The 25740-nt window shown below is 41.2% G+C and overlaps 1 protein-coding gene across 9 annotated transcripts in view; it reads left to right on the top strand.

Annotated features, from left to right (window-relative positions):
- LOC131993618 (neurexin-1a-like) overlaps positions 1-25740 on the top strand; it is a 265891-nt gene that overhangs the window by 144149 nt on the left and 96002 nt on the right. For 2 of the 9 annotated variants that reach the window (XM_059359610.1, XM_059359609.1), the window contains exon 1: positions 10572-11620. The exons of 5 other annotated variants lie outside the window; for them this stretch is intronic. In XM_059359610.1, the coding sequence (XP_059215593.1) occupies positions 11374-11620 (247 nt within the window). In that variant the 5' untranslated portion in view covers positions 10572-11373. Of the gene's footprint in view, positions 1-10568; positions 11621-25740 lie in introns of those variants that run through there. 2 more of the 9 variants (XM_059359605.1, XM_059359606.1) reach the window with 2 other exon arrangements.

The raw sequence follows: 25740 nt of genomic DNA, 5'->3' as shown, positions 1-25740 counted from the left end.
GGCGTGCGCTCAACAATGCAAACTCAGTTGGGGAGAACACATCTTGTGCTTTTGTCTCTTACAAGATTTTTCAAACGTCATTTTTTGTGTCAATGAACAGTACGGAGTCAGATCAGAGTTGAGCACCAGCATTACGCACATTAAGTTGTCTCCATTGTAATCTCTGTTGTAATCAGAATCTCATCGAGAACTCATTGCAGTGCAGTGGTGAGAACCTAATCTTTGAGGTGGTTTTTATTAATTGGTAGCCTAGAGGGGCATGTTGACAGGAAATAAGAAGCTGTTGTTTCTCCACAACACAATACTAATTAAAGTGTTGACTAGAAGACAGAGTATCTGCTAAACTACCCTGCTGGGTGATACGACTCTGTGAATATTCCCCTTTCTCGTAAACTCAGGCTATTGAACATGACACCCAGGAGAACCGTGGCAAGAATCTAAAACATTCCTGAAAAACAAGATTGCTTGCTTGTACTTAACTATTTAAAAACTTTTGATTGCTTCTGTTGACACTCTGTGAATGATTTTGAAGTCAGAAGTAATTTAATTGGAGAGAAAATTTGATTTTCAGTTCAGTGAATTGCAAATTGAGATGATGGACACGGTAATCAAAACTGCAGTTAGAAAAAGACTCCCAATGAAAGAAACACAAAGATTGTTCTGTCTTTATAAAATTATAAGAAATAGAAATTATACACATTTATATTATTCATTGTATCTGTGAGCATAGTACTATGGACATAGGTTACCCCCCTTTGACAAGGTCAGAGTTAACAGTAACAGCATGTGCACAGGCGGACAAAAGGACCAAAGAGTACCGTCATCGTGACAACTATAATTATGTAACCTACCTGCTTGGAGGGATAATTTCTTTAGGTTTGTCTAATGACAAACCTATTATGTCCTCAGTGACCTGTGGAGCAAGACGTTGGTGTGTTGGAGACTTCCAACTGTGACCACAGATCGAGAGTTAGTCAAACGGGGGTTTTTTTGCACCAACACCTGCTGTTTCATTGACATGTTGACAGCATGCCACATGATGACTCTCATTGAATTTAATTACTTGTGCATTTCAAGTTTAAACTCACCTCATTTACCTGCTAAATGAAGGTAAAGGGAAAAAAAAAGACTCTCCACGTGTCGGGAGAGGAAATGCTGCAGTGCTGCTGTTGATGTTAAAGTATAGCACAATGAACGTCACCAACAACGGCACTGCAACTGCTTCTTTTCCATTTCAATGAGACCACTGTGTCCAACAGCACATGTGTTGGCCAGTAAAATATATGCTGGCTGACAACTAACAACTTGGTTAGGTTTAGGGACGGATCATAGTTTTCGTAACATACTGTAAGTACTTAATCAGGAAGATTTAAATTTAAGTAAAATTCTGTTAAGTCACTACTGCCAAACAAGGTAACACAATAGTGATGGAGCCGATGGCCCAATGAGAAAAGTCTTAAGTGCAGTAATATGAACTGGGCTTCTGTAGTAACATTTCCTGGACAAATCACAAACAACACATAGTCTTTCATAATTCTTTACACATACACACACATTTCTTAGCATCTTAGCACTACATAGACTATCTCTATAATACCATTACCCATCATTCCAACGACAGCTAGAAGGCTTTGTTGCATGAAATGTAAACATGTCATTTTTGGGTACTTGCTGAAACGCCTAATGCAGAAAATTAATGAACCTTCCCTTTACAACTGAACATCCAATTACATTGTTTTCTTTAGCTTTAATGTTGGTTTGAAAGCCTCCTAAGCCCCATGTTAGTAGAGACCTGGAGAAGAAGCTGACATGCTTGATAAATAAACCTTTTCCACCCCTAAACACGTTTATTTAAACGTAATAACGCTGTTGATGCACTACTAGGTCTGCAGTATAGCCACAGAAACATCTAGATCAACTTGTAAAATGCTGTCACCAAACAAATGAAAGAGCCTCTGTTTCCATAGGGGCTCGCCAGCCAGTCTCCATTGCAAACAAACAACTGTTTAGTATGTCTGAGCATAGCTGTGTGCTCCAAGTAATATTAACAATATGCACAAAGGGCTTAGACAATAAAAACTCTCGTCTCTTTTCCCCGTCATGTGAAGGTCAATAGAACTTATCGGTCTGAAATGTCCTTGGACTCAACTGGCTTCTAAAGTTTTTGCGCATAAAGGAGAGATTTCCTATGTAGCACTACTCAAATCCTCTCTTATCTGTAGACTTCTAGGCTGGAGAGCACACACAGATCACTGACTGTCTTACGCAAAGTCAGTCACAGCAATAGAGCTGTCCTGACTGAGTGATTTAGAGAGAAAACTCACTTAACAGTCTAAAAAAGGTATTTTAGACAGGGTGTTTGGTGTGGGGTGCTGCCAACTTCACCAGCGAACCAGTTCGAGTAGTGTTCCTAATTTAATGTATGCAGCCAACTGGAGTCACCCTGCCTCACTCATTCCTATGTGACACACTTTTCACAAATGTGTGTGGCGTGCTGTCCTTCAGACTGCTGGCCATTCATATACCACGGCTTCACTTAGACATGAATGGTTGTGCAAGGGTCCATACTGGCGACTCTGCTTTGCTTTCCACTGGATTTTGTTGCATGCCTTCCGTGTTACCACTGTGGAAAATGCAAGCGTGTCGTGTCCCTGCAACCTTTCTTGGGTCCAACTTAATATTTGCCATATAACAAGCTTGTCAGGCTTCACTTAATTACATTTTAAATGTGCATTATGGATGTTTACTTGACTTCACTTTAGATTCACTAGACAAGGAACCTTGAGGCTTGAGCTCTCTTTGCTGTGAAGCAACATCAGTGATTTTGCATGCTTTGGGCCAATTATGCTGCAACACACATCTCAGAGCCAGATCCCCATACAGCCTGCTACATCTACCTGGCAGATAAGCGTGTCACCACTGGCTGTGAACAGCATGTGGGTCCCCTCGGACTTCTGAAAGCAATAGTCAGACTATCTCCATGCTTTTGATGTCTTGGAGGTCAGTGGCGACGCATAAGGCAGCCTTTGCCCATGACACCTCCTCCCTCGAGAGACATTTGAACTGGAGTGAAAAAGGCACTTGCTTCTCTGCTATACAGAATGCGTTTCACCTCGCCCTTGTTTAGTATGACCAGCCAGCTAAGAACAAATCCTGTCTTGAAGCGGGAGAGACGGGCCCAGAATGTGTTACCTCTGCCCGGCCCTTGAAGTTTTTGTTGGAAGCAGTTTTTCCACAACTGTCAGCTTTTCAAAACCGTATTTAGACTTTCAAATAACTTTTACCCCCTTTTTTTATTTTCTCAACATTCACTTTACAGGAATCTTTTCTAAAGCTCACCCTCCGTGCTTCCCTACCATGCAGCAGGCACTGTTCAGTTGCTCCTCTTTGCCTTTGCTCCCCTCTCACATGTCAGAATGTGGTCAGAAGTGTCAGCCACCTCAACTTTGATTCTTCCACGGGAAAAGAACAGTTTGCCCACCAGAGCTTTAACTTCCGGTACAGCGCAGCAGCACAATGCTGTTTCTCAATCGTCAGCAGCGTGCATTCCTAACTGAAAGACTTTGAGCATGAAGCTTGTGTGAAGAACGTCTGCATTCTGTGTCAAAAAGGTGAAAGCCTGTAGAGACCTTATATGTCTGTGAAAGATAATGTCATTCACCGCAGTCATGTTTCTTCAATGATTTAATCTTGCTTGAATGATTCAAACCAGTAAGGACTGAAAAATACACAGTGATGGGTCATTAATATTAATGACATTACATGACATGTCATGTAGGTGAACTTCAATAGAGCTTAACATGCACTTTAAATGATGCACACATGAAAAGAAGAGCAGCAGCCCATTGATTAAACTTTGTATATAAAGGAGATGCTTTCATTATACGACTCCACTTGACTTCCGGTCCTGGCTGCAGAGCACCTCTGTCTTTAAACAGCTATACTTCAGATGAAGGTTTCAAAACCAAAAACAAAATGAGCGTACTGTAGTAAGCCTTTCCAAAGAAAGTACATTTTTTCTTATGCATAAATTTGTACTTTTATTCCAAAAGGAATGAACTTCATTCAAAAGGAGGATAAAAGCATTCGAGAAGAGCAAAAGTGGTTTGTTTATAAATACTTATATTATACATATTCAGAAGAAAAGACCATTTTCTCTCTCATTGAACCTCTTTGATGTCCCAGTTAGCTCCAGTGTGGCAGAGTGGTTCGCTAACAAAGAAACTGTAGACTCCTGAAGGGGGACGCAGTCCGTCCTTGACCTGTTCAGGATGAAACACTCTGAGAAGGGTACTGATCTACTTTGGACGGATTTTTAGGAAAGACAGACAGACAGAGACAGACACAGTGCCCCGGTGGCCCACTGCATCTTGGGAACTGTCAGAGGAGATAGAGAGAAAGCCTCCGGAAAGCTGCCGACCTGTGACCCCTATCTCTCTCACTGACAGTTAGGATTTGGTTTATGCATTCGCAGGCACATCATCGTCACACAGATACACACCCACTCACTGACACGCACATAAATACGTACGCACACGCACACACACTCACACACACACACACACACGCACGCACACACACACACACACACACACACAACCTTTATTTGCACTTTAGGTACAAGGATTTTTGAATGTTATTTCCTCTGCGCTTGGTCTTAATGTGTATTTAAATGGATTTATGGAAATGAATAACACTATTGTGGCATCGTTTATGCATTAGGAGGGAAAAAAAAACTGTCCGTCACATCAGCCAGATTCCAAAGCATTCTTCGCCAGCAGGCAAACAGCTCAATGTGCAACGAAAAAAATCCATCTGTTTATCTTCCATATATGTCATTTTGGGCCTGCTCCAGCACTGGGAATGGAAGGAATGCTGTGTGCATGTATGTGTGTGTTTTGGATAAACAAGAGAAAAGTAAACCGTATCACTGTTTGACTCTAACCACGTCACTGTACTTTTATGATGATAAATGGTATGCAGAGCAAACTCTGCATTATGTCGAATAGTTTTCAGCTGCGTATTTACTTATGTACAACAAATGATAGCGCCACTCCCTGAAACCAACACAAATAAAAGTGCTGCAGTATGTAAAAAACTAAAATCAAACCAAATAACTTTCAGCATTAGCGGTATCAAAAGAGTGCTTTTTTAAATGAGCCTTTTTCAACTTCGTTTAGTAGCTCCATTAAATTAATTATAATGTCTAAGTCATTTGAGACAAAATTAGAGTAAGGATGAATGAGAATTGATGTTGAGTTTTTGTTTCTTTGTTTTGCTCTTAGTGAAAATGAAGCCGTTCCATTACACCGCCACACAGTGCCATTTGCGGATTTGATTTTACAACACTAACTTTGCATTATTTCCTATTAGTGGGCTGTTTTATCAGCTTGAATGGTGTTATTTATGTAGTCTTCACAGCTTGCATAATGAACAGCGTGAGCAGCACAAGTCTCACTGCGGTGCATAAGAGCTGCTGCTTCCTGCATAAACCATGGATCTGATTTCTCTTAAAGTACACGCATATATGCTCTATTTCTTTAATATATTAAGCAGTGACTGTGTGACAGCTGCACATGCATGAATGATCGATATTCATGGAAAGAGCTAATCACTTAATGATGAGGGTAGCCTTGGCTGTGGAGATAATTTAAACCTCATGCAGCAGCAGAGCCAGCCAGAGAAGATGAGGTGCACATGAATTATAATCCAGCAAGTCGATGCCTTTTTGACCTGTGGAGGTCAGAGTTTATTTAACCCACTCTAACTAATACAGTGAAGTAATCGGACGGACAGACACCCTGATGTAACACAAACAGTATTGACACCCTGGCCGCCCTCTGTGTTGCAACACTGTACAGCTTGTGTGTTTGTATTGAGTGTTGACTCCCTGTATCTGTCTGTTCTTATCATGTCACAGCGCAGGATGACTAAGACAGCGCTGTGTTTCTATTTCAGTACACTTGCACACATTAGCATCAGCGCATTGTACGCTCCTCTGTCTCTCTCCGTCGCGATGGCAAAGCATGTTTGGATGAGTAATGACACGTTTGATATTCACAGAATACTCCCGGTTGTATAAAGAGCTCAGGTTTAACATCGTATGTCAATGAGTGACAGGCAGTATTAGTGTCGAACACCTACCTCTTTGTGACGAAAGGGTGACACTGTATGTAATGTAGCTGTAACAGCTGCTTGTTCCACTGGCGGTCCTGTTTAAAATAGACATTTGAAAGGTGACCAATCACAGTTGCTCTTCTTCTTCTTCTTCTTCTTCTTCTTCAATGCTGCTTCATATTACAGATCTCTTTTGATCCGATAAACAATAATGAAGGTCAGGAGACTTAGTAGGAGAAATGTTTCAGTCCAGGTACTGATTCCAATATCTGAAGTATAGGCCAGATAAGTATTGGCCAATACCAAGTACCAAACAGATAAGTGCATTTAAAAATAAAGAATATACATTATTATAATCAGTAATAATAATATATATATTATTATTGATAATAAAATAATACTATTCATAACAATGATAATAATAATAATAATAATAATAAATATTGAAAATAATAACGAATAATAAAAGAAAAATATTTATATTATTAGCGTTATAATAATTTTCACCCTATGTAACACAAAAAAACAAGAAATTCATACACAAAATTGATTGTTATTATTTAGTTTAACTATTTAGTTAAACTTATTAAATTATTAATGAATCGAGGAATAAATAACAAGTGTATCTGCAACTCTCAATAGCTCATTAGCGACTTCCATCATTGATTTTGATTTTGAAAGCAACCATTATTTCCAGAGCTGATGATGGAACTTGCTAATGAGTGAGCCGTCTCTCTTCATCATCTCTGTTGAGAGTTGTACATGTGCAGTACCAATCAGGCAGCATGTAGGATCGGGTAAGGGCTGACATTTATTGTTGCTGTTTCTATGTAAATGAAATAAGTTGGTAAATCATAACATACCGTCATATTGGATCAATTGATAGACTTACATATTGATAGTACCTGATTCAGCATTGCAGGCTTTTTGATACTGGTATTAGAATCAAAACAACCCTACTTGGTAATAAGAATCTTTTTTACCTATATATTTTACCATAATGCGCCATGCTCACTCTAGTATATTTTCACTCCCAGTGTACAGTATACCTCAGAGACAAAAGCCTCCATACACGCTTGTTAGCAGGGACACATATGTTGCTCTGCCTGACACAGATGTGTCACTCCACCACACAACAGGTATGCCCACTTCATGCATGGCTTGCCCTGCATGCTTGATCTGCTCGCAGCCAACAGTTGCATCTAAACTGCACCTGATTAGTAAACAGCTGTAGACATGGACCTTTCAACATTCCACTGGTTGCGCTTATTAAAATAACACGTCACGAGATGTATCGTCTTGTAATGGTAACAGTAAACATCGTAGTTGACTTGAGGAGGAGAAATATTGCTTTCAAAGTGGTTCTAAGTGCTCGTCCCTCTCTAACGGGTCTCTCCATATGTGATAAAGTGTCGCCTGATGGCCCTTTAAGTGATTTAAAGGCCTTGCTCCAGTCGGGTCAGGCACTCTTAGACCACCCATCTGCTGCTCTCCCTCCACACAGTCCTCCAAAAATCATCTCATCAGCTCAGTGCACTGTAGTTGCAGTCTTAAGTGAGTAACAGAGACTACTCGTGTCCTTTTTATTCTCCTTTGCTCTCCAAGGGACTATTACACCCAAGACCGATTTCTCCTCCTCTCACTGATCACTTAGTTCGGAGGAGAAAGTCTGCCACACGTCTCCCTTTTTCCCTTCTGCTTTTTAATAACTCTCCATGGCCTTACTTTAAGGTTTTTTTTACCATCAGAAGAAACAAAGCAAACAGAAATGTAGATCCAAAAGGGGAAATGTGCTCAAAGCATCACATGCATCAGAGACTTGCACAATCCTTTGGGTCTTAAATGGAAGCAAAGAAGAGCTGTTTTTGGCTCTCTGTCAAGAAGACATCTCACTAACAGGAACACAAGTTAGAACACAAAGAGATAAAAAAAAAAGTTGTGGGAGAGGATTTTCTCATTTTGTGGCCGACTATCTACAATCATCTGTTTATAGCAGATGAGATCTGTAACTTTGCTAAAATTAGTTTAGGTGCTGGTCCCAGGTGTTTGCTTTTGTGCTGGCAGACTGAATTCGGTTGTGAATGTTTTCCCTCAAGCTGTATGCATGGCCTCCTTTTTTTTCTTATACTTCAGTTTGAAAATGATTGGAGAAAATGCAACATGCTGAAGGCTTTCTGGTCTTCTGATACTGAACAATTCTTTTAAAATCAGCTCTAGAACGATGTATCAGATCACAAATGATTGTCTTCGTTTAACATTTGAATATCAAACAGTGATACAGGGATGAAGCTTTTACCATAGTTTTATTATTAAATCCTACTGAATGCTTCTGTAGTGAATATTTCAAACATAAGCAGCTGCCTTTGTGAAAAACCGACAGACCTTCTGTGCACTTCACACTTCTGCCACTTGGGGGCACAAATGAACAACTAACTAATGATAAACCTGATAAAGGTATCACCTCACTGCTGATGTCATTAAGTTCAGTTGCTGCATACCAACACATCCCTTCCACTAAATACCCAGTGTGAACTTTTTTTTAAAAGAATTATGACAATGTGCACACATACATATTCTATTTACCTGAATATTGAGCTTCACAATTTGAGATCTAATTATGTTTTTCTGTAAAAGTTTGCTGTTGAGGACATCGTAAGTCAGGTTGTTGTCCTTGGAAAGCAGCTCTGATAGATTGCCTTATTAGGTGTAATTATGCAGATTGCACTGCTGATAATTATAAAAGTGTAAACACATTCAGCAGGAACATTCCTTTTCACCATTGCAAATGAGAACAGAGCAGTGGTTCCATGCTGCTGACTTTTTAGCACCAGGTGGCTGCACCAAGTTATTGAGATTCTACAAGGTGAGAACAGCACAGTTGCCTAATGTGTGCAGCATCTGTTTTGCACTTCAATCGCTTTTGCTACCATATAGGAACACAATACCAGATACAACAGAGAAATAAAAGGTATCCTCATCTGTTGTCATGCCAGATGGCAGATTATATTCATCTCAACGGTTATGTTCATCTTATAACAATAAAGTGTCTGTTCTTTTTTCCCATATTCAAATTCAGATTACAGCAACCATGCTAAAAAAAAAAACGAGCCCTCAATTGGAACGTATTTGTACTCATTTGTAGTAAATGGATCAAGTGAAATGTTCATCATTAATGTTAATTTAATTGGTTCTTCCTGTCCTGAAGGCGTCTTTCATTGTCTTCATGTGAACACTCAAGTGAAAAAAGAAAATGGAGAAGGACACATTATCCTCTGTGTCACGCTCGCTAAGTTGGCTTTCTCTGGGCATGAAATGCTTGTGTATTCCCTGTAAACCGTAAAGATCAGCTCAGCAGTGCTTACAGTTTCCCCCCCCTCCAGCTTAGAACACTGCATTTCGAAGGGGAGGATGTTGAATGGCCAGTGTGCAAACAGAAGCAGGCACACTGCAGCTGAGCCTAGTGCTCTCCAGTCCTGAACTCTGAACACTGAGCACACTTCCCAGCTGAACCGGATTGTGTTTATCAGCAGGGCTTTTATGTCCACATGTTCTCTGCGTTCCCGTAACCCGTGCTGCACACAGAGTCTGCGATCAGCATTCCCTCTCTTGTGAGAAATGGTCTTTTATTAGCAGGCGAGGCAGACTTGCCCAGATTCAGCACCCTCTCTGTGGACAGCGCTCAACTGCCAGCTCTGGCACTGTGCAAGCTTTGTTTACGTATGTCTGTGTGTGAGTGCGCGTGCATGTGTGTGTGTTCTTATGTCTGTGTGTGTGTGTGTGTGTGTGTGTAAGAGAGGGAGAGAGTTGCCTATGTGAGCTGCAGCATCATCACTCTTCTAAAAAATCTTGCTAGCGACAGACTGCAGAGTCCGGTTAGGAACCTATAGAAAACAGTTTTCCTGGGCGATGGAGAGGCGAGGATTGGGGCGGACTCCTCAGCTTCAATTTTTTATATCAACAGGAATATTATCATACAACTTCCCCAAATTCACAGAGAGGGAAAGAAAAGGTAGAAGAAGAAAAGGAGAGAGAGAGGGAGTGGGAGAAGATGAGGAATCTGGAGAGATGACAGGATAAAAGTAGAAACAGAAATGAATCTAGCCTGCTTTCTCTCTTCCTTTTAATGCTCATGAATGTCCACACAGGAGAGTGGATTGAAAAAGACTGAGCAGGGAGAGTAGAGGGAGGCTGTGAAAGGAATCAGGGCTGGGGGACATAGCTTCAATTCCTGCTATTCTGCCTAAATAGGCTCTTCCTCTGTAATGCACTCAGGCTCCAGTGATTCGCTATGTGAATGCTGCCCATTTGCATAGCCACTCTCCCTCCTGCTTCCTGGCTGGCTGTTGAGGCTCCCCCTCCCCTCTGTCCTCCTCCTCCTTCTCCTCCTCCCTCCTCTCTCCCCTCTTCCTCTTGCGCACATCTTCTGGAACGGCGCTGCCGATGCTGCCTGTGTGTGAGTGTGTGTTCCTGCCCAGGGCTGCTCTCTCAGGTACTGTCGTTGCTATCACTTGGTCTCACTGAGAGCAGAGATCTCTAGATGGAGAACGGGTGCGCTACTTGGCACAACTTACAGGTGCAATCACGCCGTCTCCCGCGCGCCGCTGCAGCTGTCCGACACATGCAAATGAGACTCGGATTTAACTATGGTCCCATTCCTGTGGACATCCTTTGAGACGACTGGAGGAGGAAAAGGAGGGAAACTCAGAATGTCTGTCTTGATTTTCTGAAGATATCCACTTTGCACAGGTGTTATCAGTCTCTCGTGAAGTTGGCTTTCTTCTTTTTCCCTGGCAATTGCATTTTTTGGAATATTAACAGTTTTTTGGTGGGAAGATGTTTCTAATTTTGTGAGGGCTTAACAGAAGGAGAAAGAGAAACAGAAAGAATAAGGCAACTCTGGGAATTGGAGCAAGCTGGGATTTCTCCATTGCTGTTTGAGGTTGCCCTAATTTCTTGAGTGAATGTTTTTGATTGTTTCTGTACGATGATTTATGATACTCCTTTACCTTCCTGGGTGCTGCTACGGATTTCCTAACTCAGTGGAGAACTGCAAGAGCCTTTTTTTTTTTTTTATCCCACAACCGACATTTTGTGTGGTGTCCCTTTTGCTTTTGCTTTTTTCTTCTTCTTCTTTCTCTGTGGATCTGTGCGAGCGTCTCTGGGCATAGTGAGATTTGGCAAGGTGAGAAATATGGGGCTTTAAGGCTCGCTGAAGTTCCACCTTGATCTGAAGCCCCATCTGGCCACTCAGGGAAGATGTTCGAAGGCTGGAGGACACAGTTTTCTCCCCTGAGGCCCGTAACAGAGCCCCTAAAGCGGAATTCATCTTCACTCACCCACCTGGCCTTGTGGATCACTGCCCTGGCCCTGGGCTTTGTGGCAGGGTCAGAACCAGGTGCTGTGGAGAGCCTGCACCACATTCACCTCTCCCATGGAAACAAGCGTCACCATATTGTGCCTATTGCTATCCACAGATCACCTGCATCCCTAAGAGCAGGGCACAGTAAGTATTCCCTTGTCTCACCATCAACACATTCTCTTCGTTCAGTAACTTCTTGAGCAGTTTTGATCCTTGTCGTTAACTTTTTCCGTCTTCATTCACTCTTTGGTGTGTGCTTCTGCCGACTCAAGCATAAATATTGTTTAGTTTTTGTATTTAAGATTCCTCTTCCCAAGACCCGCGGCAAGTCTAGCTTACTGTAGATCCATCCCCTTTCTTTCCGTCTCAGCAAAGTGCCCTCTGTCTCCATGTCTGAGATTAGCCATATCCCTATCTCCAGATGCTCCACTGTGTCCAGATTAGACAGGATTAGAACGTTGTGGCGCTCCATGTTGCCCCAGGGTGTTTGGAAGAGACAAAGATGTGTTGCCTCCAGCTCTGCAGGGCGTCGAGCCGCTCCTGGCCCCTGCCCAGCGTGGAGTGTGGATGAGGCCTCTTTACCCTGTGTGGCATGAATGTTCATGACACAGGCATTAAGTGACAAAGGGAAGGAAACTAGGGACAATCTCAACTATGAGGAATTATATAACCTCACCCCAAGTATTCATGGTAGACTGCAGTATGTTTTTCCTCAATACAGTGTGTGTGAGAATGATTGTAGAAATACTGCAGTTTGGTTTCCCCCCACTTCTTTTGGCAGTATTCCTCGCTGTGTGAATTTCACCTGCAGTTGTGGGTGACGTTGATGTAAAAGATTGAGGCAGTATGACACGGAGAAAGCTAAAATACTCCTTTTTTTTTTTAGTCATCATACTGCCCAGGCATTTTTGAGTGACGTAACCACTACTGGTGTAAGACTGACGTAATGCTGTGGTACCCTGGCTCCCATTGAGTAGACACTGCTTAATAATGTACAAATCTCTACTGTAAAATTCTGGATTCTTTAATATTAAAGTTTGGCAGGACAAGGCATTAAGTTGTGAGGGATTACACCATTTCAGAGCAGCACTTGCATTTTAAGGATGTTTTTATTGGACACAGGAGCAACTCAGAAACAAAACTGCAGCCTGGATCACTGGGCAGAGTTAAACCTGTACCAACAAGGGAGTCAGTGCTCCTCAGTGATGATGAGGGAGATGGGAGGTTTGCCTGCCTACTGAGACAACAAGAGAGGCAATTAGGCCACTCTGCCGTGACCTGTCTGCACTGGACAACGCTCAGCTCGCTCTCCCCCGGGACCTCGAGGGCATGTGGGGCTCTCGGGCGCATTCCACGACTTAATATCATAGTTAGCGTCGCTGCTCCAGCGTGCTGTTATTATGAGAGGGAGCTTGCGGGGAGGCAAAGAAAAGCTTTCTCAGTAACATGATTACATTTTTGGTTGATCAGCGCACGGAGGGTGCATAAATGCAAAATGGGAGACATGCTGTTCAACATGGTACCTGGCTCCAGGACAAAGCCTGCTGTTGTAAAAGCCCCAGTGCTGTTGTCTTAGCTGTGCTGCAATTGGTTTAATTTTCATGGGGCTTGTTCCTTACATGGGGTGTCTCTTCACTGCATCAATTAAACATGCACTGCTCAGTTTTTTCACTATAATTTGTGAGTGCAAGAACCAAAGCCCCTCAGGTGGATTTTGTATTTTTAATAGTATTTTTTTTTTTTGCTTTGTGCGGGTATTTTCTATTTATTACACAACAGAAACTAGCCTTATGTTGTCTTCAATTTTCCCCACCCCTCTGTCTCTCTCATTGCTCTTGGTGTCATCGTCAATGTTAAAATCTAATCCTATTTGCAATACTTATGTAACTGTACCTGCCTTTCACTATTATTGTCATAGGGCATTTAACATTGTCTCGAGTGATTAGGCCAAACAAAGTCAATTGGGTGCTGACAGTTAGTTCTATATGCAAATTGCCTCAATTTAATGAAAATTGCACTTTTTCACATAGTATGTAGCTAAATGTAGTGACTCTGGCTGCCCCAGTGGTGGGCTATTCATTCATTTTTCCAAATATTCTCCAAGATGCAAGCACACAGTGCCTGTAAGTGATTTAATAGGGAAACACACATTACTCTCTATATATTTCAGCATACTGTAAGAGAAGCTATGCCTTGCTTCCTTTGTATTGAACTTGTATGTCTGTCATTGATTTATGTGGAAAGAAGAAGAAAATTACCATGGTCAGGATGTATGAAATTGAGTTGGAGTGTGATGCATTGTTTGTTTAGGGCTAGCAGTAATGAGGTTCAGACAGTATCAACTCTGAGGAGCAGACATACCATTCATCATGAATAGACTCCCAGAGGTGCTAGTCTTCTTTCCCAGAGATGGATACGATACTCCACGTGATAACTAGGTTATCATATATTCTCTACCTGCTGTTCTAGTTCATTGAGAATGGACAAATGAGATCATCTGATCAATATGGAGCATGTTTTAGAGTCAAAACAATGACTTCATTTATGGGAAAGTCGACTTTCTGTGGATTTATCTGCTTCTAACCTCTTCTGGTTAGTGCAGAAAGAAGATAGCGATCTGCAATTCCTGCTTTCTAAATGAAAAGCACACTTCCTTTCCATTCCTCACTTGTTTACTCTGCCTATGCTATGTGCATACATGTATGTCATGCTTTCAGACTCGCATCCCACATACCCAACACCTGCTCCGTAAACTGCCACACAAACAGCTTTTGTATTTCCAAACTTTGTGGTTTGATTAAAGTCGGAGGAGCCATTTAAGTGATTATAATCAATTTTAAAGCTCTCCACCTTCAGAGCTAATAGTTGAACGGATTACAGACAGTGCTCGTCTGTGTTCGCCCTGCTGCAGGGAACAGATGAATGGGGAGGAGGGAGGAGGGGGGAAGAAATGACAGTCGATAGAGAAGGAAGAACAAGGGAGATGGAGAAAGTGAAGATAGGAAAGGAGAGAGCGAAAGAGCAGGAAAGAGAAGAGAGAGAAAGTGGCTGGTCTCTGATGTTGCCTTGCTGCTGGTGTGTTGTGGGCTTGTATAATATAATTACTCCCATGTCTCTGAGCTGATGTCATTCTGCGATAGTGTGAGGATGACAGTATCTCTGCTTCTGTGAGGCAGCGGAGATGATAGCTGCCCTGATAAGGATCTGAGTACATGTTCCTCTGCTCTAGAGGGAGCAGAGGCAGTTATTGACCCACGAATGAGAGTGAAGACTGCAGTCGTTTCATTCTCTCTCTCTGATGTGTGAGAACACAAACACCCTTTTCTTTTCCTTTATTTGCCCGGGCTTTAGGTCTTTAACCTACTTGCATCCTATGATACTCACTTCCTTCTTCTTCTTCTTCTCTTCCCTCCTTTCTGCTCCCTGCACTTCATCTCTTCCCAACGATTGTGCCCACCACACAACCCCCCACTCTCAGCCCCCTGGTCGGTCTACAGAGTCCATCCATGCAGACAGAGTGGGCAGCCTTTTGCGCCTGCAGTGGTCTGTGTGGTTTTGGTGGTGACCAGGCTATGGTTGGCATGAAGGGAAATGAGACCTGACTGTGCGTGCGGTGGGCAGCGAGGGGTCAGCTGAGTAATGTGTCTGGTTTCGGATTAGAGACTTGGGAGACGGAGAGGGAGAGAGAGAGAGAAAAAAAGAAGCCCCCTCCTTTCACTTAACATGCATAGGTCCTGGATAAGTTTTAGTCAGGGAGCTCTTTACCCATAAGGCACTCAGTGAATCATCATCAACAGCGTCGTCTCCTCTGCCATCTCTCTCTTTCTTGTTCATCCTGTCCGTCTGTCTGTTTACACCCCCTGGTAATTTTTTAAATATTACCTGAAATGATAAGTTGCAGCTCATCCAACAAGTGTGATCAAGAAATTGTGTTAATTTTCACAGAAATGGAGGATAACTACCATGCACCATTTTTCAGTCTACAATGTTGCTTTCACACATGCACAGCTGTTAACCTTGCAAAATACAATGGCGTATTGTAAAGGGATAATACCACTGCAACACTGACAGACTACACCAGATGCATAACAATCATTAGATTATATGAGACGTTAATGATTCTCATGGAGGGAATTTGTTGTAATAGCATGATACATCAAAACAGGAGTATGACAGATATTGTAATGTATAGCAAAGGGACATAATCATATTTAAATTAGTTTGACTCACGGGATGTAGACTGTTGGGATAAGCCTGCCATTGGTTGCCTATTTCAGGTTAAATTCTCCTCCCCTTTCATTATATATCCATGCAGGAACAATGTAGCTGCATCCTGGGCTTAGCACCACCCAAAACTATTGTGACTGATTCAATAAAGAGACATAAGCAAGTATTTTTCCCCTCCACAATGAAAATATGGGTGCAGCTAGACCTTTCTCTAGCTCTGACACAACGCTGTGAAGATAGGTGTGTCGACTTTATTTCAACATGTTTTAAATATACAGAAACATGTAAATAATGTGGCAATGAAAGGAATTAGAAAATGATCTGAATATGAATGATCCTTTATGATGTGAAGGTATGCATTTTTAATAGTCGTAAAATAGGATGCTTCTACATTAGCTGTTTTAGTGTTTGCACGCCACTGGGAAGCACAGAGAAGTGATGCATCTGTAGTTCAGGTCAACGTGTTAAAGATGCTAATGAAAGAGCTTAAACAGTCCTCCACAGTCCATTCTGATTGACTCTGTTAATGCCTCTCCATTTCCCAGGGGAACGGCACAACAAAGGGTGAGAAAAAAAATAGATAAATTGAAATAAATAAAGTGGAGATCAAGAATGCAAAAACCCACTTTTTTTTAAATCTTATCTGAATTGAGTTCAGTCACCCTGGAGAAGCTTCATTCTCTGTCATCATAATGAGGCAGCAGCTATCTCTGTGCCAGTCAAGCCTGTATGTGCACACACTCGCGCACATTCGCTCACAAATGCACACAAGCTCAACGCGCACACGAAGAGCAAACACTCACCCAAATCATCTTTCATCTCTTTGATCCCTTTGAATCATTGTCACGAGGGTGTGAATGTGGGTAGTGGAAGTGATATGCAAATCTGCACATGGGAAAAGTTTCATTTATATAGTGTAACATATAATTGGTTAGTTAGAATTCAAAACGGGTCATAAAGAAAAATATGCACTTGGAAGGTATAAAAATATAATTGTCCAGACGTACGGTTGTTCCAAGAGTGTGGTGATGACTCCCCTAGTGAGGGACTAATTGGTTCTGGGAAAGGTCATTGGAGAAAAAAAAAAACAGAGGATGGAGGGTGAAATCTTTCAGCCTTTACAGCCTGATAACCCTGACCACAGGGGAGGCCGGAGAGGATGGGTTTCTGTGGCAGCCGGCTTGCAGAATACGAAAATGTATGATTGCCATTGATCACCCGATCGATAATGAGCCTCTACTTAAATTTCACACGCGTGTTTTGGGAGAAAGAATAACCCTCCATCCTTGAGCTGTTCTTCGTGGGTGGTTTGATTGACAGCGTTCTAATTATCCTCAGCTTACAAATCATTACCTATAACAACTTTAATATCATGTATTTTGGATTATTAATGAAAATAAAAAGGTTTTAAAAATGAATGGCTGCCCTGTGTAACAATAGAAGGCCTCCGTAAGAACCAACCATGTCATAACTATTCTTTTTTTTGCAATGTACAATTGCTCACCTGCAGCAGAGTGGCAACAGAAAGAAAGCTGCCCCCTAATCCACTCTAATAGGATTGTGTGGGATTTCACCTTCCTCATTGCTCCTTCCATCTCTTAGTGCCTCAGGCCTGCTGGCATGGGCTGATAAAAACACGCCCGCCTAACACCTAAGTGCAAGCTAATATTAGCATATATTTTGCAACATAGTGTAGAAATACAATGCATACCCACGCACATCTCTTTTATATATTTATTTGTTGGTAGATTCATGGCATCAGTGTGAGATAAAGGACAGCATGGCTCTCTTATGGTGCTCCTGCATTGCCTGTTGATAAGGGGGATGCAGAGCTGCTGCACAGCAAAACTAGCTTGGCACATCAGCACTTACAGTTTTGATTTCTGCCATTTGATTCCCCCCATATTTACTTTATTGTATCATTTATATAAGATATGCAGCTAATTAAATAATATCTCGCCACTTAGTAGAGGCTTACTTACAAAGTGAGGCTACTCAGCAATAGGCAAAGCAGATGTTTAATCCTGCAATTAAGGCCAAGGCGCGCTTCTTGTCTCCTGGGTGCGGCTTATAAAAGGAGTAAACAGTCAAAAGGAAGCAGTGACATGCAGGGACAGCATGGAAATTAGACACATTGGTGAGAGGAATTGGCTTGTTTACATAAAATGTATAGAACACATTTTCTTGTGTCTTGTATCTTGGTGCAAGCATGTTTTTAAAAATGAAAACCATACATATTGCACATATTGTATGCCCCATGTGTTAAACATGCTGCTTATGTTTTTATGTTGTTTGTGCTGCACTTTTAACTGCACATGTACATCGCCTCGAGCTACACGATGATTTGTTAAAGAACAGAGATAGGGAGCGGGCTTTACCTGATATTTTTTCCTTTAACATAAGAGGTGGAGATGCAGATGTATTAAATCATTTCAAAGAAAACTCCTGCAGCACAAGCATTTTGTAATTATGCAGGCTGAGTATAGACTGCTATATCATTTGCTTTTATGAATAGTGCTAAAGTAGAAGTGTGCTCTGTAAAGCATAGTAGCTCTGACTGATCCCTGAGCAGCTCCTTTGTGAGAGCAGCATTTGTGCTGATGCAGGTTGGGCTGCATATGGTGATGGGCAGCCAGAGTTGTCTCTAGTCTCAGATCAGAGCTCTGGCCCTGGACTCTGTTTTCTGCCTCACTTCCACTGTGTAATTATCCCCCACACTTGTCTTTTTCAGTAATTAGAACTGCAGTCATACTCCACATCTGTTGGCTCCCTAATAGAGAAGACAACAGCTTCTAGAGACCATTTGGAGGCTGTGATGTTTTTGCACATGCTAGGGCACAGACACAGTGAAACTAAATAATGCACTGATGTCTGATGGCACGCAATCAGTCAAAGAGGCTTTTAGCTGTGAACGAGAAAGCAGAGAATCGACTGATGCTTGATTTTTATTTAAGTCTAACTTTGATATGTGTGTTCGCTGGCACGCAAATTAAACACTGGATGCAGAAAAATCTAATCAACAAATTGCTGGCAAACAAAATGGCTGACCTGAATTGAGAGAAAGGGAGCATTGAGTCTGAGGAGCAAATGAGGCAAGCGATGATGAGAGAGTAAATTTGAAGCTGTCGATACTGTGGGACACCTCTATCAGAGCCAAGGCTGTTGGCTGAGGAGGCAGATATGCAGCTGGTCGGGGTAACAAAGGGCCCGTTTGGTGTATTGCTCCATTAAGACACTGGGTCTTGTCAGCTCTGCCTGGATGGGCCATTCTGCTCCACAAGGCAGGGGCTCATGTATCACTTAGGGCTTAGGGGAAGTGAGCATGGCAGAGGAGGGGGCAGAAGGGTGTGAGTGACACTGGTCGACTGAGCATTCATGGCATTATGTTACCAGCCCAGGGGGCAGAACTTTACCTCAACCATGAATTGATGGTCGCCTGCCATGAAGAGCGAGGGTGGTTGGTATGACTACCCGGGGGGCCCGTCATGATGAGGTGAAGGCTTATCTCTTCAGAGCGGTGTGAGGATAAAGTATGGAGAAGTACAGCAACAGTGTGTTGCAGGGGCAGATTTCTTGATTCACAGTTTCAGTTGAGCTGCAGATTGTATCAGTTTACGGAGGCTTCAGGTTTAGGTTAGGATTTTATTACAATACTAAAAATATATGCTGGCTGAGAGACACTTCCTGTGAGTCCGAGTTTAAGTTGTATTGCAAATGATGTCACCGATCAGATTCTGTGACCTCGTTAGGAATTTACTTTATTGGTACTTGAGACATTATAATCTAACCTTATAACATACTTCATTCTGATAGGTGAAGCCCAAAATGTGGTTAGGTAGGGTCCCACATTTTTTTATCTGTGGTTTTGACCAAAATCAATAAGGAATTTTTGCACCCGACAAGATACAGATTTTAGAGGGGACAAATTCACTGTTCACCCATTTGGTGGTCAATACAGTGAATTTTTTAATTTTAATGTAAATGGACCTTTTTATGTTGATTGCACACCGATTGTGCACTAATATGACTCTGCAAAGGTACTCAGAAGGCAGCTTCATATAAATAACTCTATGAGATAAATTTTAATATTATTATACATAATACATTCAACGCATTGCTTTGTGAACCAATTCTAGAAATGAAGACTGAGAATGAAGAATAGATCAAATTAAATATCTGACCCCATTTATAAATCACCACACTCATTGTTTTCTGCATTATTTATCATGTAAAAAAATAATCACTTTTTTTTATATCAGCGCATATCTTAAAACATACAGGTGCATCTCAATACGTTAGAATGTCTTGGAAAAGTCCATTTCCAGTAGTTCAAGTCAAATACCCCCAACCAAGTATTGAGTGCATATAGATGGACATATTTTTTGGAGGCCAACATTTCCATATTAAACATACTTTTTAAAATTGGTCTTTTGTAATATAAAAATTTTTCCTTGAGACAGTGAATTTTAGGTCTTCATTAAATGTAAGCCATAATCATTATAATTAGAATAAATTAAATGAATTAAGACATGGAATGTTTCATACTGTGTGTAATGGATCTATACAATGTGTTATTTTTACTGAATTACTGACATAAACTTTTCTATGATATTCTATTTTTTTAGATGCACCTGTGTATGCTGATACTAATAGGTATCAATATGCCTTTGATGGGCCAATATCGGCTGATATGATTTATAGCAACAGCCATTGATATTGTTCACCATTTTCAGTAACACCTACAGTATATAGCTGCTGTAATTCCTAATCAGGTCACAGAATCTTATGGGTCCCAGACGTTTGTTTAACACTGGCAATAAACCAGCATGACACTACCAGGAGATTCCCTCTTGATTTGACTCAGACTGCTGACGCCTTTTATCAGCTTATTAGCTATTACGGTATTCATATATTGTAATCACACTGGCATTAAAGTGTATTGAATTACAACTTAACAGTAGAATAAAATTCAGTGTTTTGCTGCCATCTCTGGTTAAAAGTTGGTGTGCTGTGTTGCACGTGTAACCACACCCAGTTTCACAGAGTCTTGAAGTCCACCTGTCCATCACTGCAGCAACGTGAGAAGTTAAACCACTGGAGGTCAGCAAAGACAAGATTCTCAGTTGCTATAAAAAAAAAAATCTAAATGTATTCTTTAAATATATAGTAAATGTTAATAAAATATAAACTGTGTTTCCACTATTGTTTCTACAGTATCAAAACAAGAAACTACTTTCTAATCAACCCTTTTTCTACCGCAAATCTTTATCTCCCTCCTTCTCGTTCCCCCCTCCTTCCTTTTTGCTGTGGTCATTTCTTACTGTACCAGCCTCAAGGTCTGACTTAAGTGCTCCTCTGTTTTCTCTCTCTCTCTCTCTCTCTCTCTCTCTCTCTCTCTCTCTCTCCCCCCGTGTTTATTAGGTTTCGCTTCTCCTATAATTTTGGAGCCGGCATCTTATACCCTCTAATAAGGATGACCAATCATGGGGGCAAGTCGCAATGCCCCACTTTTAGTCTCCACTTAATTTAATTACATCAAATTAGCAAAGCAGGGAAATAGAGAGGGGGAGAGAGAGGATTAATCCTGGGCAGCTTATGAAGGCAGGTTGGACACTGTCAGCTGTCCTATGCGGAAATGCTGTCTTGGGATTGTCTTCATTAGAGGGAGCTTAAGGCTCATAGGTCACTGGATATTGTTAAAACAATGCTGAGGAAATCTACTAATTAGAATATTTGCAGAGTAAGGGTAACTGCCTCAGGACTTTAAATTTTCATATTTTTTTTTGCATAAAGCTGTGTTTTCCAGCCTAGGCGCCACGTATCATTTACATTTATTATTGTCAATAAACATCATTGAAATACATTAAAGTACACATGCTGTATCAGCACCAGTGTGTATAATATCTCACTCCCAAACAGCAGATATAACTGAATACTCTATCAGGCGCTGGTGAAGATTAAGTCTCCGGGCAATGAACTGTAAAAGTTTATATCGACTGTGCTGTATATGTGCCAATATGCCCAGACTTATTAGCCAACACAAAGTAAGCAGGCAGTCTGCGCTCCTGGTTGATTTAGCACCTCTGTCCACTCTGCTTTTTGCTGACTGCAAAGAGAATAGCTCAGCTCCAGCCTTCTGATAAAGACTGAAGGGAGGATTTATCACTTAAAAGAGAGGGGAGGGGGGAAAAAAGAGAGATACGTGGAAAGAAGCAAAAGCAGAATGTGGCAGAGTGTGCAGTATACAGTATTTTTATGTTATGGTTTACTTTCGTGACAGAACTGCAGCAGTAATACACTAGCTGGCGAAATTGCTCACTTTCCACTCTGTGCTCACACAATTAACGTTTTGGCTGTAGCAACTTTCCAATGATGATGTGTTAAATGGATGAGATGCTCGCACAATACGACAATCCCGTGTTTTTATCTCGCTGAGGGAATCCACACGTATAATTACAGGCCACATTAAAGATTGTTTTGCTGTCATTTTGGTAGTATGTTGTACAGGATCGTTCCAGCTCCAACCTGTGATGAAACCTTTTCTCATGCCCGCTGGATCTGTTCTAACTGCCTATCCCATTATAAGGGAGGCAGTTGTTTGTGCTCAGAGAGGATTAAGACAAGTCAACAATCCATAGCCTTTTTAGTCTCCCAAAGGGCTGCTCACACACCACTGAAGATAGAGAATGGCTTTTTCCAGGAGCAAAGCTTGAGAGCGAGGTTTAAATTGTTGAAAGGACCTCGCTATACTGCAATGGAACAATGAACAGATACAGAAATAGAGATTGGGTGGGGGGTTGGCGGTGGCCACGGGGATCTAGCTGTATCCACGATACCTCGCTTTCCAGTTTTCATTGTCCAGCTGAATTTTCTTCATTTTTACCCACGGGACAAACAACCAGAGGCTGTGCTTTAACTGCAGACTCCAAACGACTGGAAGAACGGTTGCTCTCAACTCATATTTTCAGATCTGCTGTTGTTCACTGTACTTAATTATTCCAACACACAGAGGGTACCAGTCAAAGGTGACAGGCAATTAATCACCTCACATGTCAAAGCATTTGGTTTATGTCAGCTACAAGAATGGCACCGGACAGGAGGGCCTGTTTTCCCACCAGGCATTTGTTTTGTTTTTTTACATTTTCATGAAACAATATAATTGCTTTAATTGTGAGTAGTATAAGAAAAATCCTTACACAGTTACAATTAAAATAATTACAAAGACATTTTGTCTTTTTAGAATTATTGTGACTCTTAAAATGACTTAGTCGAGACAAAAGGCAGACAGTGAAAATGCACCAATTAGCAATTACAAGAGTAAATACTTTTTTTTTTTTTACAGCATTCTCCATTTACAATGCCTCCCAGTCTAACATACAACAACAATCACCCTCACACTGTGAAACACTTTACTAATAGGAACACAAACCCACCAGGAGAGCACTAAAATGCCTGCAGAGATTAAAAAGTGTATTTTAACGTTTTAGTCAAAAGTTAAAAACAGGCTCTAACATGCCTACATGACTAGAATGTGAGGACGATGAGCACAAGTTACAATCTTGAGACGAGACTACATGTAACATTACCGCCTTTGAGGAAACCCTCTGCTTAATTCACTGAGAAATGATCATTTGTGACATTTCCACTTAGACAATTTAAATAAGTTCCATCCTGATTTAACCTCTTTAACCCAGAGAATCTTACATTTGCTATTCTAAATACTGCAGGCAGTGGATAAAACCCAATGTGCAGACTGTGGAAAGTGACTTTAGCAATGAAAAGATGTTCACAGTGCATGTGTGGCATTGTTGCCAACTGGGTAGAATACCTTTTTCAGTAGATGTGGTTTTCATCACCAGTCAAAGCATTGCACTCTGACAACTCTGATGCACAGTAGAAAGCAGTACAGACGGGGATCTACCACAAAAACAACCTCTCAAGAGAACATTCGTGTCCTTGTGCAGAAGGTGCAGAATTGCCAGGAGCGAATATATGGCTCTTTAAATCTAATTAGCCTGGGAGGAGATAACATATTAGGCTACTGTGCAGCTCAGGTGCTAAGAGCTTTGTTGCCAAATGAAAGATATGGTTCAGTGACATTAGGTGAAGAGCAAAACTGAACCAGCAGCCAACTACAGAGGCAGCCTGGCTATGGAAGAGCTGCATCCACCAGCCTGTTCCTCATTCAATGTACCGCCACGTGTGGAACAATTTAGTTATTTTTTTCCTGCTTGAGGGAATTGCATCAAAGTCAAATTGGCCTACATATCCACAAAAATACTTTGTAAGCTTTCACATGCACACATGACTCGGTAATGGCACTAATGTAGCACAGAACATAACTGCAGTGCGCCACATACGTTTGAACCTGAAGGTGAAAGGGACAAGAAAAACTCCCAGGTGATCCTTAATACCTCAGCTCCTCTGCCCCTACTTTGGAGCAGTTAAGTTCACAGCATGTTGCCAGAGCACCAAACTGGCTCAGACAGGAAAAAAAAACCTTGACAGAAATGTCACCTCAGCAACACAAAGACCCCATTGTGCACTGACAGGAAAGTACAGTCCTCACGGTCTTTTCTAGGAACCATTCTCAGGTGTACAGAACAGATGTTTTACATATGTAGTAACAGTGAAAGAAATCAGAAATAAACTGTATGAAACAGATGGTAATAATATAGTGTGAGCAGTAGCTGAAAAGACTAGGAAAACAGAAAGTTACATAAAATAGATTTTACAATAACTTATGCTCATTTGATTAAACTGCATATCACCTTAGGTGTCGCCATAATCATACAAACAAAACTCTTATATTTCATATGATATCATAGTGACATTTTTTCTGTCCTACACATTGTGAAAGGTCACATTAAACCCCTTTCAACCCAAAAATTGCTACAACAATTTATGAGCATGGAAATGGACTTTAGAAAGCGAGAGATTTATGACTAGAACAACTTGACAGCTGTATCTCAAGTAAATCTTCATGTTCCCATCTTTCAGATGGCTTACACCACTTCTATGTGACATGTACTTTTGACCTGCTATCTCCTCCTAAAAATCCACTTCCCACAACCTCCAATTCTCCATTTCTGGAAGTGACTGTGTAAAGAAAGCCATATATTCTCTCTTATTACCTCCACAATCGGGCTCAAACATTTATGTGAAAGGTTCTTTACATCGAAGCTGAGAAGCCTTTTGCAATTCTTTTTCCTGCTGAAATATCTACAAGCCTGGCTAACAGGGGAAAATATCATTTCATTTCAGACACATAATCCATTGACATTTGAATAATCAAATCATGTTTATTTTCCCTTCCTTTCATTATTGCTGGTTCATGTCACAAGATGTTTGAATAGTATTTGATAAATCGTATCTGGCAAGGAAGCCTGGGGAGGAATGATACTTTGGATCAAACAGAAATCCTTACATTATACAGATAGACAGATATCACTGTATCGGCATCATTATTTTGGATCATGGGGTGTTATGTACCATTTAATTATACACCAAGGCTGTGAATGGTGCCCTTATTTGACTCTCTCTGTAGATTAACAGCTTTGTAATTGCAGCCGAGTTGGAACATGCAGCTGAAGAAGACGCAAGTTTAAGAGGTTTTGCTCATAACCTCACATTCTATTTACCACCTCATCTGCTCTGCTGCTAGACCGTTTAATTGTCCCAAAAGGTAAAATATAGTGAGAAAGGTAGATCAGGGGGAAGAACAAAATTGATCAGGTTGACTCACAATTTTCCCTCATGGCATTAAATCTCCAGGAGCATTGATCGGAGATGGCTCCTTTACCAGATACCGATAGGGTTTGATTGGAGAATAGTGTCCTCATAAATCGTGGTAATGATTTCTCTGGAAACTGAAATTGTAATCCAATAGACATCATTAAGCTTCTTTTAATTGTGCTGCTCCCTTGGGGGGGCACAGACCAAAGATAAACCCAAATGATATCCTTAATATAGTTTGGTCCTTTGTAATGGTTTGAGGATGATGAACATGTAGCAGATTATATAGATGTTTGCCTACT

This window comes from Centropristis striata, chromosome 20 (genome assembly GCF_030273125.1).
Source record: "Centropristis striata isolate RG_2023a ecotype Rhode Island chromosome 20, C.striata_1.0, whole genome shotgun sequence".
Lineage (NCBI taxonomy): Eukaryota > Metazoa > Chordata > Actinopteri > Perciformes > Serranidae > Centropristis > Centropristis striata.
This window is presented reverse-complemented; position numbering and strand designations above follow the sequence as displayed.